Source organism: Daucus carota, chromosome 5, assembly GCF_001625215.2.
Source record: "Daucus carota subsp. sativus chromosome 5, DH1 v3.0, whole genome shotgun sequence".
Classification (NCBI taxonomy): domain Eukaryota; kingdom Viridiplantae; phylum Streptophyta; class Magnoliopsida; order Apiales; family Apiaceae; genus Daucus; species Daucus carota.
In genome coordinates, this window is record NC_030385.2 from 549,444 (window position 1) to 565,496 (window position 16,053).

Here is a 16,053-nt window from a genome sequence, read left to right on the forward strand (position 1 = left end):
GTTGCGGCTTCTTTTTGCAACTTATTGATACAATATAAGCTCAACATGAAAGAACATTTTAACAATTGGAACAATAAGGTAAAAAATATATGTACATTTTGATAACAAATTTCCAGAGCTATCCTAAAGTTCCAATACTCATACAACGTTTATTGGCATATCATAACCATTACCTAAAGTTGTATGCAGAACACTATCGGAATACACAGCTCCCCGAGACCTCGATGACCTGAGGATGTAATTCTTGTGCACCTGGTTCACCTGCTCCCTGCAATCATTCTCAGCTTCTTTCTTTTCATCACCTGTATATGTTTCATCGGGTTTTTGATTGCTTATTATAGTACATTCCCCTTGTGTTGGAACCGTGTATACAAAGGAGTTCACTGGAATATCGTTCAAGTCCAGTAGCGGCTCCAAAGTCATGACCACATCGACCATGGTCGGCCTGGTTTTAGCATTGTGGCTCAGGCAATGATAAGCCAGAGTAGCTAACTTTTTGGCCCCTTTCCTTGAGTACGCGCCATCAAGTCTAGGGTCCATTATCCTGTCAAGCCTCTGAGAGTCCCGGAGAAGTGGTCTTAACCAACTCACCAGATTCCTCTCTCGAGTGGGTCTACTCGTGTCCATGGCTCGTTTTCCAGTCAACAACTCTAACAAAACCACTCCAAAACAATACACATCACTCTTCGTCGTGACATGACCTGCAATTCCAGAGAATTGTAATATGTCAGCAGCCAATTAGTCCTGATAATCACACACTTGTTTATTGCAGTAATGTGAGAATGCTTAAAGTAATGGTAAATTACCAGTCATGATGTATTCTGGAGCAGCGTAGCCTTCGGTGCCCATGATTCGTGTTGTAACATGCGTGTTATCTCCTTGTGGACCGTCCAACGCGAGCCCGAAATCAGACAGTTTAGCACCGAAATCCTATTAAATTGGTCATGCGCATCAGCATCAACAGTTCATGTAACGGCTTTTAAATGTGCAACTTCCACAAACGCGTAAAATTAATAATAAAATACTATAATAGGAAGTAGATGTGAGAGTCTCAAAATATCAAAATTTGAGTGAGAATCATAAGATACGCATACTAAATATCTTAACAAATCACTATTTTGTGTTAGGAATTATACCGAGTCCAGAAGTATGTTGGAAGCTTTGAAATCTCTGTATATGACGGGCTGTTCTCCTCCGTGGAGAAAGGCGAGGCCTTTTGCAGCTCCAACTGCAATCTTTAATCGCGTCAACCAGGGCAATGAATCAGAGTACCCTGCCAGATTACCAAAACACAAATTTTAGCCCGATGAACGAACTTTACAAGCACTAGTTCATCGATCTTAATAGTTAATACTGATTGTGTCATTGATACTCACGTCCGAACAAATGATTTTCGAGGTTGCCTTGCGGGATGTATTCATAAACCAGAAGCCTGTTTTGATCCTCGCAACAATAGCCTATCAACTTCACAAGATGCGGATGTGCTAATTGTCCGAGAAATATAACTTCAGCCTGCAACACATCGCATTCAAACAAGTGTCAGTAATGTAGGACTTACGAGGATCATATTGTATATTCTGCCAGTGGCCGAGTAAACTAAAGACCAAAGCAGGTAATGTTAATGTGAAATGTGAAATGCGAAATTCTCACCAGCCATTCTCTATGACCTTGTCTCGAATTCAAATCCAGCAACTTGACAGCCACAGTTTGATGAGCTGCACCACTAGTACTAATCCGGTCATCTATAAACCCCTTATAAACCGGTCCAAACCCGCCCTTGCCTAAGTAATTACACGACGAGAAGTTGTTTGTGATCAATTTAAGCTCCTCGACCGTGAAATTCTGAATGTTTTTCCATGCAATGAGCGAGTCAGGGAGGCCACTTTTATCCGAAAACACGGTAGAGTCGTTTCTGTTCATATCCAGAAGCGACACTCTTTTCGGAGAAATCTGCTTAGAGACTTTATTCTCAGGCTCAATCTGTTGGCTACTCTGTGGCTTGAGACAACAAGGTAAGATAGAATTCGATATGATCTTGAGAAGCATTTTGTGTTGAAAGATTTACACAAGTTTGGCGAAGCGAATGACTTGTATATATAAGGCCTTAAAATTATGAAAAATGAAAAGTGACAAGTACATATGCCAACTTTCTAGCTTTCTCACGTAGATTGTTTTGGACTAACGAACAGGAAGGGGGAAGGAAGATTCGTTTCTTCTTTGTATAAAATGGATCAGGCATTTATATTGACTTTGAAAAAACAGGGCCTTGTAATAAGTTACTTAAATCAAACCTACTCGGTTGCTATACCGCCCATTCACACACAGTGATATAGTGTTTATTTTGATTTCATTTTCGACTTATAATAAGTTACTTAAATCAAACCTACTTGGTGCATAGATGAAAGATTGGCAGCTCCACATATGGAAACCCAGGGACTATTTGCTGTAATATGAGCAACACTTCGGCACAGCTGGTTACAGTTCGAGTTCTCCGTTTAAACTTTATTTTTGCCAAGTACGTTTAAACATTTTCTATGTACAATTGGTTGTCGTTCGCTTAAATAAACTACTCGTACCTGACTATTTTTTTTAAATTACTTGATGATCTAAGTGGCCCCCTTTTTCTTGTTGCAACCATTTGTTGCCAAATGAGATAGGTACATAACAAAATGTCACATTTGCTTCTGTTAAAGGAGTTGTTATATAATAAATGTCACATCTTTCAAATAAGATATGAAAATAAGAGAAAATTTTAATCCTACATATTTGGAGAACAGCTTTTTTTGCCGAAAAGGAAAAAATTAAAATAATTCAAAATGAATCAATTCATTTTATCTTAAATAATTAAAATTAAAATATCAAAAATGAAGAAATTATATTAAATAATTATTTCTCACTCTAAGTCGTCTTCTACGATTTTCCATCCAAATCCTGATAAAATTATAAAATCTATCCTTTACTTGTGATGAAGACAATTCTACTATCGATTAATTTTAAGTCCCGATAAATTTCCGATCTTATCATATTAAAAGAACATTGTGAAAATGTCAAGGAGCCAGGGCAAGCTACAAAGTATCTAGAAGATCCCGGACTTGTGAAATATTTGTAACCTTAATAAATTTCGTTGTTGTAGCATCGTCGTCAATCTCATTTGTCCGTATATATGTGTTGTTTATGTGAGTGGTGTATCTCTGTGTCAATTAATATATGTACATAGTGAGAGTTAAATAATGAAGCTGCAGCTTCTAGAAAGTAGAGTTAAAATATAGGGTAAAGACGGCAAAGCTCCTCCCTAGGTCAAGAACTGGCCAGTGACATGGAGTACAAAATCATGTTCATCTGGTTTACTGCTTTTCTATTAATAATTAATAATCTGTAATATAATAATTCGACATAATGAGGTGAAAACTTTGAAAATGAAGGCCTCCAGAGGAGTCTCATCATATGTTGATCTTTTCTCTTCTAGAATTATTCTGTCATCATTCTTCTGTGAACTCAATCATTGCTTACGCCCTCCGTTATTATTTTTACAATTAAATTTTAAAAATTCATTAAATAAAATAATAAAATAAATTTTAAGGTGAAAATTTATATTTTCATAAATTTGATGAAGTCTTATCAATATAAATGGTCAAATTCAATTCCAATTGAAGGTATTAAGTTATACTTAATTATCTTTAACAAGTTTGCTGCAAATATAACTTTTATTGAATTTATATATTGTCGAGTTTACTAAAGTTGATGCAATTTTTTATTTCGAATTCACGTGTATCTCATCACAAATTAAATATTTAGTTGGAATACATTGAGGATTGAACACATAAATTTGTAAATTATTTTATATTTGTTCAAAGAAATTTTGTATAGTCTCTCGTATCGATATATGTTCGAGTCTAGCAGACATTGCAAGAATTTGTTAAATTCATTTCATAAAAAACAAGTGAAAGTCACATTTGAAACCCTCGTGTTCCGTTTTCAGTCTAACTCCTAACCCTAGTATTCGAAAACAACAACGGGTTTAGCATGAAACAAATTATGTAAACAAGTATATATCATGAGAGTTAGCCGAACACATCAAGAACTTTGCTAGCAGAATCATTAGTGGAAATAAATTATGGCTAAAGTGAATTAAGTCATTATGAGGGAGTTCAGTCTGAACTGGATTAAGTCATTAGAGGGAGTTAAACTAGTCATTCGGAAGCTTAATCAAAGTAAATAAATTTAACATAGCTCCAAGCCTCCAATAATTATATATAGAGAGGGGTAAAAGTGGAGACAAGTTTGGCAACATCTTCATCACGAAATATAAGGACTTATTTTTCCTAAAAAATATATTTTTTATAATTTTTTTGAATATAAATATAAAATATTTGTTCATATTCGTTATTTGACAAAATATAAGAATTTATTTCATGAAAAAAAAATTATATACTTTTCTTCATAAATAAGATCGGAAAATAAATTTAGCAAACACATTCAATATCGATATAGATATATATAGAAATGGGCAAACCCATCAAAGTCAAGCTACTGGTTTAAGTTGCAAAGTCTAGCATACTACCTAAAATTTAAGTCCACAGAGTTGAACCAGGCCCAATGTCGTATGGTCTGCAATGTTTAGCCATAAAGTTGTGGAAAACACCAACAATGAATTTCACGTTGGGAAGCATCATGGATTCATATATGGTACAACACTACAATTTTTGACATTTCTCACCAACTTGGTAATGCCATACTAATCTATTGCATGCTTATATTTCTTACCTTCACGAGGAACCTTATTCTACTTAGTTGACCTAGTATATCAACTGATATTCTCGTCCTGAAGCAGTCTTATATTCTTCATATAACTTGCACTATATTCCGAGGCAGAGCCAGAATATTGACAAATATTCTCGTCCTTCACGTAGTGTTATGTGTTTGATATCTATTGCATGACAAATAAGAAGATACAAATTTTGAGCAAAACAATTGAATCGAGATTTACTTATCCTTGAGAACTTTTTAGCCGTCTTTCACACCTCAATAACTAATCTTGACAAAGATCATATGATACAGCCATAAACATAGACCCGTAATAATGTGTTAATCAGGTAAAAGTAGAATGTGCAAACCTTAGTTACAATCAAAAGTCAAACTTTTAAGCTCTAAGCTGCAAAATGGGGCAAACTACCTAAAATTAAAGTCCATATTGTTGAACAGGCTCAAATGTCGTATGATCGCCGAGATCCAGCCATGAAGCTAAAGAAAAACACCAAAAATGAATTTCACGTTGTGAAGCATCATAGTATATGTATGTCTTTATACACTTCTCACTAACCTGGCATGCCACACTAATCTATGTCATGCTTACATTTCCTAAAAGCTGTACAGGGAAAATACTTATCAGTTATTTAGCCAAAAAGAAAAATAAATTTAATAGCTATTTGTATTTGACATGCACGTAATTTAGAAATAAATGATATCTATGTGTATTTTAGTTATAAGTTACCCTAAGCTTGCACGTATCATCTTAATTCCTAATATTTTTGGAACTTTGCATGTATTTTCTCAAGATTTAATATACTTCTTGATAATTCAGGTAAAAGATAATTGGATAAATTTGATCGGTCTTAAATTCTACAAAATTTAGTCAAATTTAATTAAAGCTGATCACTTTTACTTTTACACCATCAGATTTTTCCGAATTTTTTGTAATACTTCATGATATCCGGCTTATTATATAATATTATGTTAATCAAAGATAAAACCGTGAAAAAGTATGTAAGAAATAAAATATTACGGGGCTATTTGATATATAGAACTTATTTTGTCACCATAAGTGTTTAAGTGAAGAAAAAAAAATTAACATAACATACTTTTTATGAGGATTAGATATTAAGAAAGGATTTTGTATTTATTATACACATAATGTGATGTGTCATATTCCGGTGTTTAAAATATTATAATATTTTAGATTCAGATCAAATGCAGTAATTTAGCGAAATGTTTCGAATATTTGTATTTTGGATTTGTAAGTAACCCTTCATATTATTTTAGGATGGAATGTTTTAGTGTTGACATCTTTCCTCTTATAAAGAAGATGGATATATATTTCTCGTCAAAACGGTGGATATACGTTTCTTGTGAAGATGGTGGATATACGTAGGATGGAAATTCGTATGATTCTCAGAATTGTAGATGCCTCGTGAACATGATGGTCTATTAGATTCTTTTAAACAGATTACACGAATTTAATATGTTATATTCTGATAATTATATTATTATAATATTTTATATCAGGGGCAGTAATTTAGCCAACTGATTCGGATTTTTGTTAATGCTGTGTTTGCAGGTTTTGAATTTGTAGTAAATCTTTGTTTCTTTTTTAAGTTTTCGTTCAGGATTTGTTATATAATATTATATTACTATGTTTTAATGTTTATAATCAATCAAGTCAAGTGGAACTTTTGACCAAATTTCTATAATTGTTTATTTCTAAAATATCAGCACAAAAAATAGAAGTAAATAAATCAATAGTACCTCTCATGATTGCTTTTTTTTTTTTCATGCACAACTCCATCGTTGTTGAAATTGATTCCATCAATAGTATAGTAGCTAGTTCTTGTGAGTGGTTTTCTCAAATACACTTGTATTCGTTGTTGAATTTGATTTGATTGCCTTTCTTGACATCACAAACTTGAAAAAGAGAGTTAGAGAATGAACGTATAGCTGCCAGGCAAATGGGGCATGTGTTAGAATATAAACGTACCAACTTGAAACATGAGTATCGACCTCCACAAGAAAGAAACAAATAAAAAAGCTAGAAATAAAAGGAGTCCACATATAAGAGCGTCCATTGTCCACCGCCAGATATGAACGCCTTGCTGCCATAATTCGTAACAACAAAAGACGAGTAATATATGCATGGGTTGGCAGCACTGGATCCAAACCAGAAATCAGAATAATTAAGGGGGAACATGGTTAGCACCACCGATGGATAATGACGGCTTAAACCAACTTCTTCTGCCTGATTGCATGCATGCGTCTGCATTTTAAATACTCTTCTTATACGTACACGCTAATGAATATTAAAAGCATAGGAATGAATATAAGATTCATTATGTATGAAAAAATAAATTATGAAATTTACTTGATAGATATGAATATTTGAGTTTCATCAAAAATAATTAATGTATTATTTACACGATAGCGGAGTAAATTTTCTAAGTATGTGTTCAAGTCTCCGTTCTAAAAACTGATAATTAATCAGGATTAAATAATGTTATTTAATTTGCGGAATTGATCCATTCCCTTATTGTTTTCAATTAATCATCCGATTAATTTTATTTAATTAATTTAAGATTATTTCTTATTTAGTGATTTTATCGATTAAGTTCTCTATTACCGCCAAACATTAATATTTTCTCTTACGAAATTATTGTACTACAGTAGTATTTGTTGTGCAAGCTGCCAAGTGGGGTGCCACGTCACCTCTGTTGACCACGTGACAGTTGTTTGGCCTTATCATTATCTGCCACGCCTCTTCGCGATCTCTTTTCAAAAAGTTGGTGATTAATCCATGTTGTACCGTTCATGCAAATTGAGTAAACGTCAAATTATTTTATTAATGATCCGATCAATCTAATTAATTCTCGATTAATCTTTATTTCATAATTTTATCGATAAAATCTAATTTCCGCTTTCATAACACCGATCACGAGTAATAATAATATTATGCAAATATTTGAAACAATTAATAATATAATAATATCGGAACGACTGAATAGTTTTAGTTATTGGATTTAATTTCCTGGAAGGAAAAAAATCAAAAATCAAAATCAAATAAAAAACTATATTTAACCGTGTCATGTAGATCGTAGAACATGCACCAATATTTTGATTTTGATTTTAACTATTTCAAAACGAACAGAAATTAAACCAAGCAGTACAAGGGTGTATTCGATTGAAATTTTAATGGATTATTTTTAATTTATGAATTTTAATGGATTGTATATGATTTTGATTTCAGGTGGATTCTTGATAAAATGTCGCAGAATTCCTAGGATTTAAACACAATGCTTTAAAATCTCATGGATTTTGGTGGAATTTCAAAAAACTTATACACTGAACAATCACAAAATTCATAATTTTATCAAATCCAAAAAAATCTATCAGCATTTGAATACCATATGATTCAATAGATTTAAACGATCCCAATTGAATATCATCGGATTTTAAAGTATAATTTAAAATCATAATTGAATATCAGCAGATTTTGTAGCATAACTTAAAATCCCAATTGAATACCTCAAGATTTTAATGGATTTCAAACAATTCCAATCGAAAATCTCGGTTCATAAAATAAAAAAATCCTCTAAAATCACAATCCAATACAACGTTGATTATACATTTATTTACATATAATATATAATATATAAATTCTGTATAAAAAAAAAAAAAACACGAAAATATCCAGACGACCAACGAGAATACAGACCACAAAGCTCAAACTTCAACACTCCCCTTCATTCTCTCAATTACACGCATTTCATCTTTGCAGAGTGAAGCTTTTAATTTCGATTCTTTTCTAAATAATTCAACTAATTTCTCAATATTATTCAAGATCGATTTTGGGAATTGATGGCCGTTTCAACCATCGCACTCTACGCAAGCCCACCGACGAGCACCGTCAATACGACGCCGTATCCGTGCTCAATTTCATCCAATTCATCTCACGACTTCGACATAAACGCTCGATCTTCATCATCAACTTCAACATCTTCCTCGCAAAAGCCGATAATCGGCGGCCTGTCGTCGTTATTCTCGTCCCCGGCGGTGAAACACAGTTCCGGCTATTCCGGCGTCGTCGATGATTTCCGGCACGAAAAAGTCGAGGATTTGACGAGTTCATTCTCGTACTCGCCGAATCTCTCGCTCAATTCGTTTGCGAAGCGAGATTCGAGCCCTGTTTCAGTGTTTCAGGGCCCGAATTCACTTAGTTCGAGCCCGGTTATGAGAATTGGGAGGGATGGTGGCGATTTTATCGGGTCGGGTCGGATCGGGAGTGGTAATGGGTTGTTTAGTGGTTTTATTGGCCGTGCTGTTGCTTCGTGTGTCGATTATGATTCGCCTCGTTTCGAGATGAATGATTATGCCGGTGATGAAGTAGATGAGCTTACTTTTAGTATGGAGGATGGTTTTGTGGACTCTAGTTATGCCAAAGATATGTTAGTGAATGCGCAGTTGAAACACAAGATATTTTATGATGATGTTGTGATTAAGGCTTTTTATGAGGCTGAGAAAGCTCATAGAGGGCAGGTAAAGATTTTTACTACTTGATCTGTTATGTTTGTTGGCTTTAAAGATTTTTTTGGTTGGGAATTTTGGTGATTTGTGCTGATTTTTATGTGAAATTTGTAGATGCGAGCAAGTGGGGATCCTTATTTACAACATTGTGTGGAGACTGCAATTTTGCTTGCGATGATAGGTGCCAATTCGACAGTAGTTGCGGCTGGGCTTCTCCACGACACACTTGATGATTCCTTTATGACAAAAGATTGTATTTTGGGGACATTTGGAGCTGGGGTTGCTGATCTGGTTGAAGGGGTATGAGACTTCAATTTTGTCTTAATTCGCGTTAAAACTTGTCCATTGTCACGCTATTTGCAATTAATTTAATCATTTGTTGACACTGCCTGATTTAGCAATTTTACTGCTAAAAACTGAGTAAAAATTAATTTCAAACAATGTAATGGACGATACACATGCATCTATAGTTTTACATTCTGAAACTCATTATTCAGGCATGGCTATATCTCCAAGTTAAAAGTGTCTGCATGCATATACTGATACTCGTTTTCAATATATGATGCAATGATCATTCATGGACTTGAAGATTATTTTTTCTCTTCTCTTAACGAGTCTCCTTGTAATCTTTAAAAGCATGCATCATTCTGTATGCCAACCTTTAAAGATTTGTAGGAAGTAGGAACACTATTGTTGTAACAAAGGATCAATATGAAGTTTGATCAATATTTAATATTTTTCCTAAATGTAATAACTCATCTTTTGATGTATCTATAGGTGTCTAAGCTAAGTCAATTAAGCAAGCTCGCCCGAGAAAGCAATACAGCGGGCAAAACTGTTGAGGCTGATCGGATGCACACAATGTTCCTTGCTATGGCTGATGCAAGGGCTGTCCTCATAAAATTGGCAGATCGATTGCATAATATGATGACACTAGATGCTTTACCTATGAGCAAGCAAAAGAGATTTGCCAAAGAAACATTGGAGATATTTGTTCCACTTGCTAACCGTTTAGGAATCTATAGTTGGAAAGAACAGCTGGAAAATCTCTGTTTCAAATACCTTCATCCAGATCAGCACAAAGAGTTGTCCGCCAAGCTTGTAAAATCCTTCGATGAGGCAAAGATCACTTCAGCCGCAGAGATGTTGGGGACTGCTCTCAAAGATGGAGCCATTTCTTATCATGTTCTATCAGGGCGGCATAAAAGTTTATACAGCATCCACTGCAAAATGTTAAAGTATGCCCCCTCCCCCCCCTCACCACCACACACACAAGTTAAATTGCGCACATGTGCAATGTGCTTGCTTACAGAGTATCTAACAACTACAAAAAAAGATTCTGAGATTCATTAGTATATTTTGTGACATAAGGTGGAATCTTAGTTCATTAAATGACTGCATTTGCACACAAGCAACCAACTCAAAATAATTTTTTTTGTTTATATATATATTTATGAATGATAATACAAATAGCCCTGGACAAGGGCTTGTTGTTTTATTAACTGTAAAATCATTTTATTGCTGAATTATATTTTATTGAGATAATGCATCCGCTCAAAGAGGTTATGTTATGTGCAGAAAGAAGCTGAGTATGGATGAAGTCCATGACATTAATGGACTGCGATTGATTGTCGAAAACGAGGATGACTGCTATAAGGCGCTGGGAATTGTTCATCAGTTGTGGTCTGAAGTACCTGGAAGGTTCAAAGACTATATAAAACGTCCCAAATTTAATGGGTTAGTGAGATTTTTACTAGTAAAATAATACTTAGATGGTTAGTGAAAATATCATACTAAACCGGTTTATGTTTTTCTTTTTCAGGTATCAGTCTTTGCACACAGTAGTAATGGGGGAAGACATGCTTCCTCTAGAAGTTCAGATTAGAACAAAAGAGATGCACCTGCAAGCTGAATTTGGATTTGCAGCTCATTGGAGATACAAAGAAGGCGATTGTAAATACTCTTCATTTGTACTTCAGATGGTTGAGTGGGCTCGCTGGGTTGTTACATGGCAATGCGAGACCATGTTCAAAGACCAATCAACCATAGCTGGTGATTCGGTGAAGCCACCCTGCACTTTACCTTCACATTCGAAGGATTGTCCACATAGCTTAAAACCTTATTGTGGAGCTGATGGACCTGTTTATGTCATTCTGATTGAAAATGATAAGGTTTGTTACTTGGATCAGTCTATATCTTTCTATCCTAAAGTATTTGCTAGTACTGGTAAATATATATATGCTTCTCAAACCGGTTGTCTCTGGCAAGCAGTTAAAATCGCCAGTACTGGTAAATATGTTATATATGCTTCTCAAACCGGTTGTCTCTGGCAAGCAGTTAAAATCGCCATCATTCCATTATTAAGTGTTTTTGTTCTCTAAACAGATGTCGGTTGAGGAGTTTCCGGCCAATTCTACCGTCAGGAATTTACTGGAACGAACTGGTAGGGGTAGCACTAGATGGTCTGCGTATGGAATTCCAGTGAAAGAAGAGCTGCGTCCAAGGTTAAATCACAATCCCTTAAATGATCTCAACTGCCAGCTAAAGATGGGGGATGTGGTGGAACTAACCCCAACCATCCCGGACAAGTCACTGCCGGTATATAGAAAAGAGATTCAGCGTATGTATGACCGTGGTCTTTCTGTGTCGAGTATGGCTACTGCCACCCCTGGCATGGCTGGTTGGAAAAGTTGATTCCTGGCCTTTTAGCTGTACACTATTTGTTTAACCGCCTTGTATTTGTATATACATCATGAATCTTTGTACAGAACAGCTTCATCTATCTGTTTAGAAACAGAATGGCTAGATTTGCTTGGTTTTGTAAAGTATGTAGATGTTGGTGATTGATTACTGTGTGGGAGTCGGCAAGAAATTCTGTAGATATGTGTTTGCTCCGTCTCTTTTCAGTTGTCATTTTTTTATTTTTGTTGGTCAAATTAACTAATTTTTTAGCAAAAATTATAAGTCACTTTTATATTATTTTAATAAACTGAAAATTACATATTAAAGTATATTATAAGTTATTTTTGGTAACATAATTTTTTATTATATCGATTGACAAAATATTAATAAATTTCAGTTAAAATTTGGTCAGTTAAAGTGATCAAAAATAAAAAAATGTGACAATTAAAAATGGATGGATAGAGTAAAATTTTAGTTAATATAAATTTTAAAATATAAGTTGTATGACATACGTGATAGAAGTGAGAAGTAAATAAGTTAATAAATTGTTTGGAAAAGAAGTAGAAGCTACGAGAGATAAACTAGCATATTTAATTTTTTTTAAAGTGTAGAATCTATGAGAGACTAGCATATTTAACTTTTTTAAAATGCTTCTACTTATTTACAAAAATAGTTAAGAAAAGCAGAAATTCAGAAGTAACTTCTGCTTCTGGAAAACAAACCGAATCAATAAATTTTGAGTCGAACGCCTTCAAGGCTGTGTACAAAATACTGATTTATTTTAAAAAAAATTGATTAATTTTTAAAAAGTATTTTATCAATTCATAAATTACATTCTGATTTTTATTTGATATTTTTTTTGATTTAACAACAAAAATCTAATAAATTTTAAAAGGTTTTATAAATCGGTTTAGATTATTAAATTTGCTATAGATTTTAGCTATATATAAAAAATATTGAATCATATTAAAAACGAGGGCCATGTTCCCGGTAACCGTGTGTCAGTTATGACTAATCTAACACACTGTACTATACGAAGGTCATTGGATCTATATTTTAATATTTTAAGAGGCTCAAATTTAATTTTTATTTTTCAATAAATCCGCTATTAATATTAATATCCGCGAAACTGAAAAGTTTCATTCCGCTAATAAATAAACTCTTATTCCGCGAATACATATAACACATTCATCAATCAATATATATATATAAAGGAGGATGCGGGCGCCTCTAGAATTGCTCGATTCAGTCTTCTGATTTTTCTTGAATTTCGGAGAGAAAATATAGTTATAATTCAAAAAATCATGTTCAAGAATTCTAAAGGTAATACAATTCTTTTCTTATCGGATTCTAAAAGTAATACTCTAGAATCTAGGCGCCTCTAGAATTCCTCGATTCAGTCTTCTGATTTTTCTTAAATTTCGGAGAGAAAATATAATTATAATTCAAAAATCATGTTCAAGAATTCTAAAGGTAATACAATTCTAATCTTATCGGATTCTAAAGGTAATACTCTAGAATCTAGGCGCCTCTAGAATTCCTCGATTCAGTCTTCTGATTTTTCTTAAATTTCGGAGAGAAAATATAGTTATAATTCAAAAAATCATGTTCAAAAATTCTAAAGATAATACAATTCTTTTCTTATCGGATTCTAAAGGTAATACTCTAGAATCTATTAAAAGAACTCTAACCGGTATAGGAATCTTAAAAGAAAAGAGAGATAATTCTAAACAGTTAAGAAATAGGAATCTTACAGAAAAATATAATAGCTAAAATTTATGAAATTCTAAGTAGTGAAGAAATAGGAATCTTAAAAGAAAAGAGAGATAATTCTAAACATTTAAGAAATAGAAATCTTAAAGAAAAATATAATAGCTAAAATCTATGAAATTGGATATATTTATCCAATTGTAATTATAATTTTGTCATAATGTAAATGATTCTTGATTAGTATTGTATTTCAGGGGAAGGCGGCCCAAATTAATTTTCATCTAAATAATAATAAATTTTCTATTAGTATTATGTTTGACGGGAAAGCAACTAAAATAATTTTTTTATCTAAGTTATAATATTTTTTTATTCAAACGGACCACAACTTAAAATAATTTTTATCCAATTATAATCTTTAACTTTATCATAATTATAATAATTTTTATTAGTATTGTGTTTGACGGTAGGGCGACACCAACTAATATCTATATTATAATGTTTTGTTATTAGCATTGTGTTCGACAAGTGAGCGGCTCAAACTAATTTTTATCTATATAATTATATTTAATTTTATCATAATTATAATAATTATTGATTGATATTGTCTTTGATAGGAGGGCGGGTCAAACAATTTTTTTATTAGTATTGTGTTCGACAAAAGGGACACTTAAATTTTTTTTTATATTAATTATAATATTTTTTATTAATGATATGTTTAACGGGAACACGACTCAAAATAACTTTTATGCAATTATAATATTATTTCGTATCAAAATTTATAAAAAAGATCCTTTATTAGTATTGTGTTTGAGGGGAGGGCGGCCCAAATTAATTTTTATCAAAATAATAATAAATTTTCTGTTAGTATTATGTTTGACAAGAAAATAGGTAGAACAATTTTTTTATCTAAATTTATAATAAATTCATAACGCCGCCGCGAAGCGCGGCTTTATTAGAAAATCAGGTTCAAGAATTCTAAAGGTAATATGACTCTTTTCTTATTAAATTCTAAAGGTAATACTCTAGAATCTAGAAAAAGAGTTCTAAACGTAATACAATTCTTTTTCTTTCTTAAGATTCACAAGATAATACGATTCTTATTGTTAATTATATATTAATATAGAAGGAATAGGATTATATTTATTTAAATTAACAATCATAGATAAAATACAATTTATATTTAATACTTGGAAAGTAATACGTACAATTTTTTATTTTCGATTTAGTCTTATAATTTTCTTAAATTTCGAGTAGAAATAAGGGATTGTAAAGATAATAATCATTAAAAAACTAATAGCAAAAAAATAAAACCATAATAAAATAATAAATTTTAACTAATAAATAGAAATCATAAAATAAAAATAATTAATAAAATAAAATAGGATATATAAAATAGGAATCATATATTGATTTTATGATAATGTAAATGATTCTTGGTCAGTATTGTATTTGACGGGCACGGGAGGCGGCCCAAACTAATTATTATCTAAATAATAATAATTTTTTTATTAGTATTATGTTTGAAGTGAAAGTCGCTAAATAATTTTTTATCTATGTTATAATATTTTTTTTGTTAAAACGGGACCACGGTTCAAAATAATTTTTATCTAATTATAATATTTAATTTTATCATAATTAGAATAATTTTTATATTTATTAAACTAACGATCATAGATAAAATACAATATATATTTAAGATTTGTAAGGTAATACTTCCAATTTTGGTTTCGATTTGGTCTTATAATTTTGTTAAATTTCAAATAGAAAATAAAGGATTGTAATGATAATAATCATTAAAAAAAACTAATAGCAAAAAAATTAGAACCATAAAAGAATAATAATTTTTAATTAATAAATAGTAATCATAAAATGAAAATAATGAATAAAATAAAATAGGAATTATATATTGTTTTTATGATGATGTAAATGATTCTTGATTAGTATTGTGTTTGACGGGAACGGGAGGCGGCCCAAACTAATTTTTATCTAAATAATAATAATTTTTCTATTAGTACTGTGTTTGACGGAAAAGTGGCTGAAATAATTTTTTATCTATGTTATAATATTTTTTTTGTTAAAACCGGACCACAGTTCAAAATAATTTTTATCCAATTATAATCTTTAATTTTATCATAATTAGAATAATTTTTATTAGTATTGTGTTTGACAATAAGGAGACTCAAACTAATATTCAAATTATAATATTTTGTTATTAGTATTGTGTTTGACAAGAGAGCGGCTCAAACTAATTTTGATCTAAATTATAATATTTAATTTTATCGTAAAAATATTAATTATGGATTAATATTATCTTTGACGGGAGAGCGGTTCGAACTAATTTTGGTATTAGTATTGTGTTTGACTGGATGACCA

The 16,053-nt window shown here is 32.0% G+C and overlaps 2 protein-coding genes across 2 annotated transcripts; one reads left to right on the plus strand and one right to left on the minus strand.

The window, feature by feature from the left end:
- Positions 1–40: 40 nt before the first annotated feature.
- On the minus strand, positions 41–2,140 carry LOC108220833 (serine/threonine-protein kinase RIPK). The gene is made up of 5 exons (XM_017394698.2): positions 1,651–2,140; positions 1,377–1,512; positions 1,137–1,273; positions 807–930; positions 41–701 (listed from the first exon to the last, which is right to left on the minus strand). Exons 1-5 carry the CDS (start codon positions 2,044–2,046, stop codon positions 139–141), a joined length of 1,356 nt encoding a protein of 451 aa, XP_017250187.1. The 5' UTR covers positions 2,047–2,140; the 3' UTR covers positions 41–138.
- Positions 2,141–8,446: 6,306 nt separating this feature from the next.
- On the plus strand, positions 8,447–12,188 carry LOC108223264 (probable GTP diphosphokinase RSH2, chloroplastic). Its single transcript, XM_017397428.2, has 6 exons — positions 8,447–9,300; positions 9,403–9,588; positions 10,066–10,526; positions 10,867–11,025; positions 11,111–11,459; positions 11,674–12,188. The coding sequence occupies exons 1-6, from the start codon at positions 8,623–8,625 to the stop codon at positions 11,980–11,982; spliced, it is 2,142 nt and encodes a 713-aa protein (XP_017252917.1). The 5' UTR covers positions 8,447–8,622; the 3' UTR covers positions 11,983–12,188.
- Positions 12,189–16,053: the final 3,865 nt, after the last annotated feature.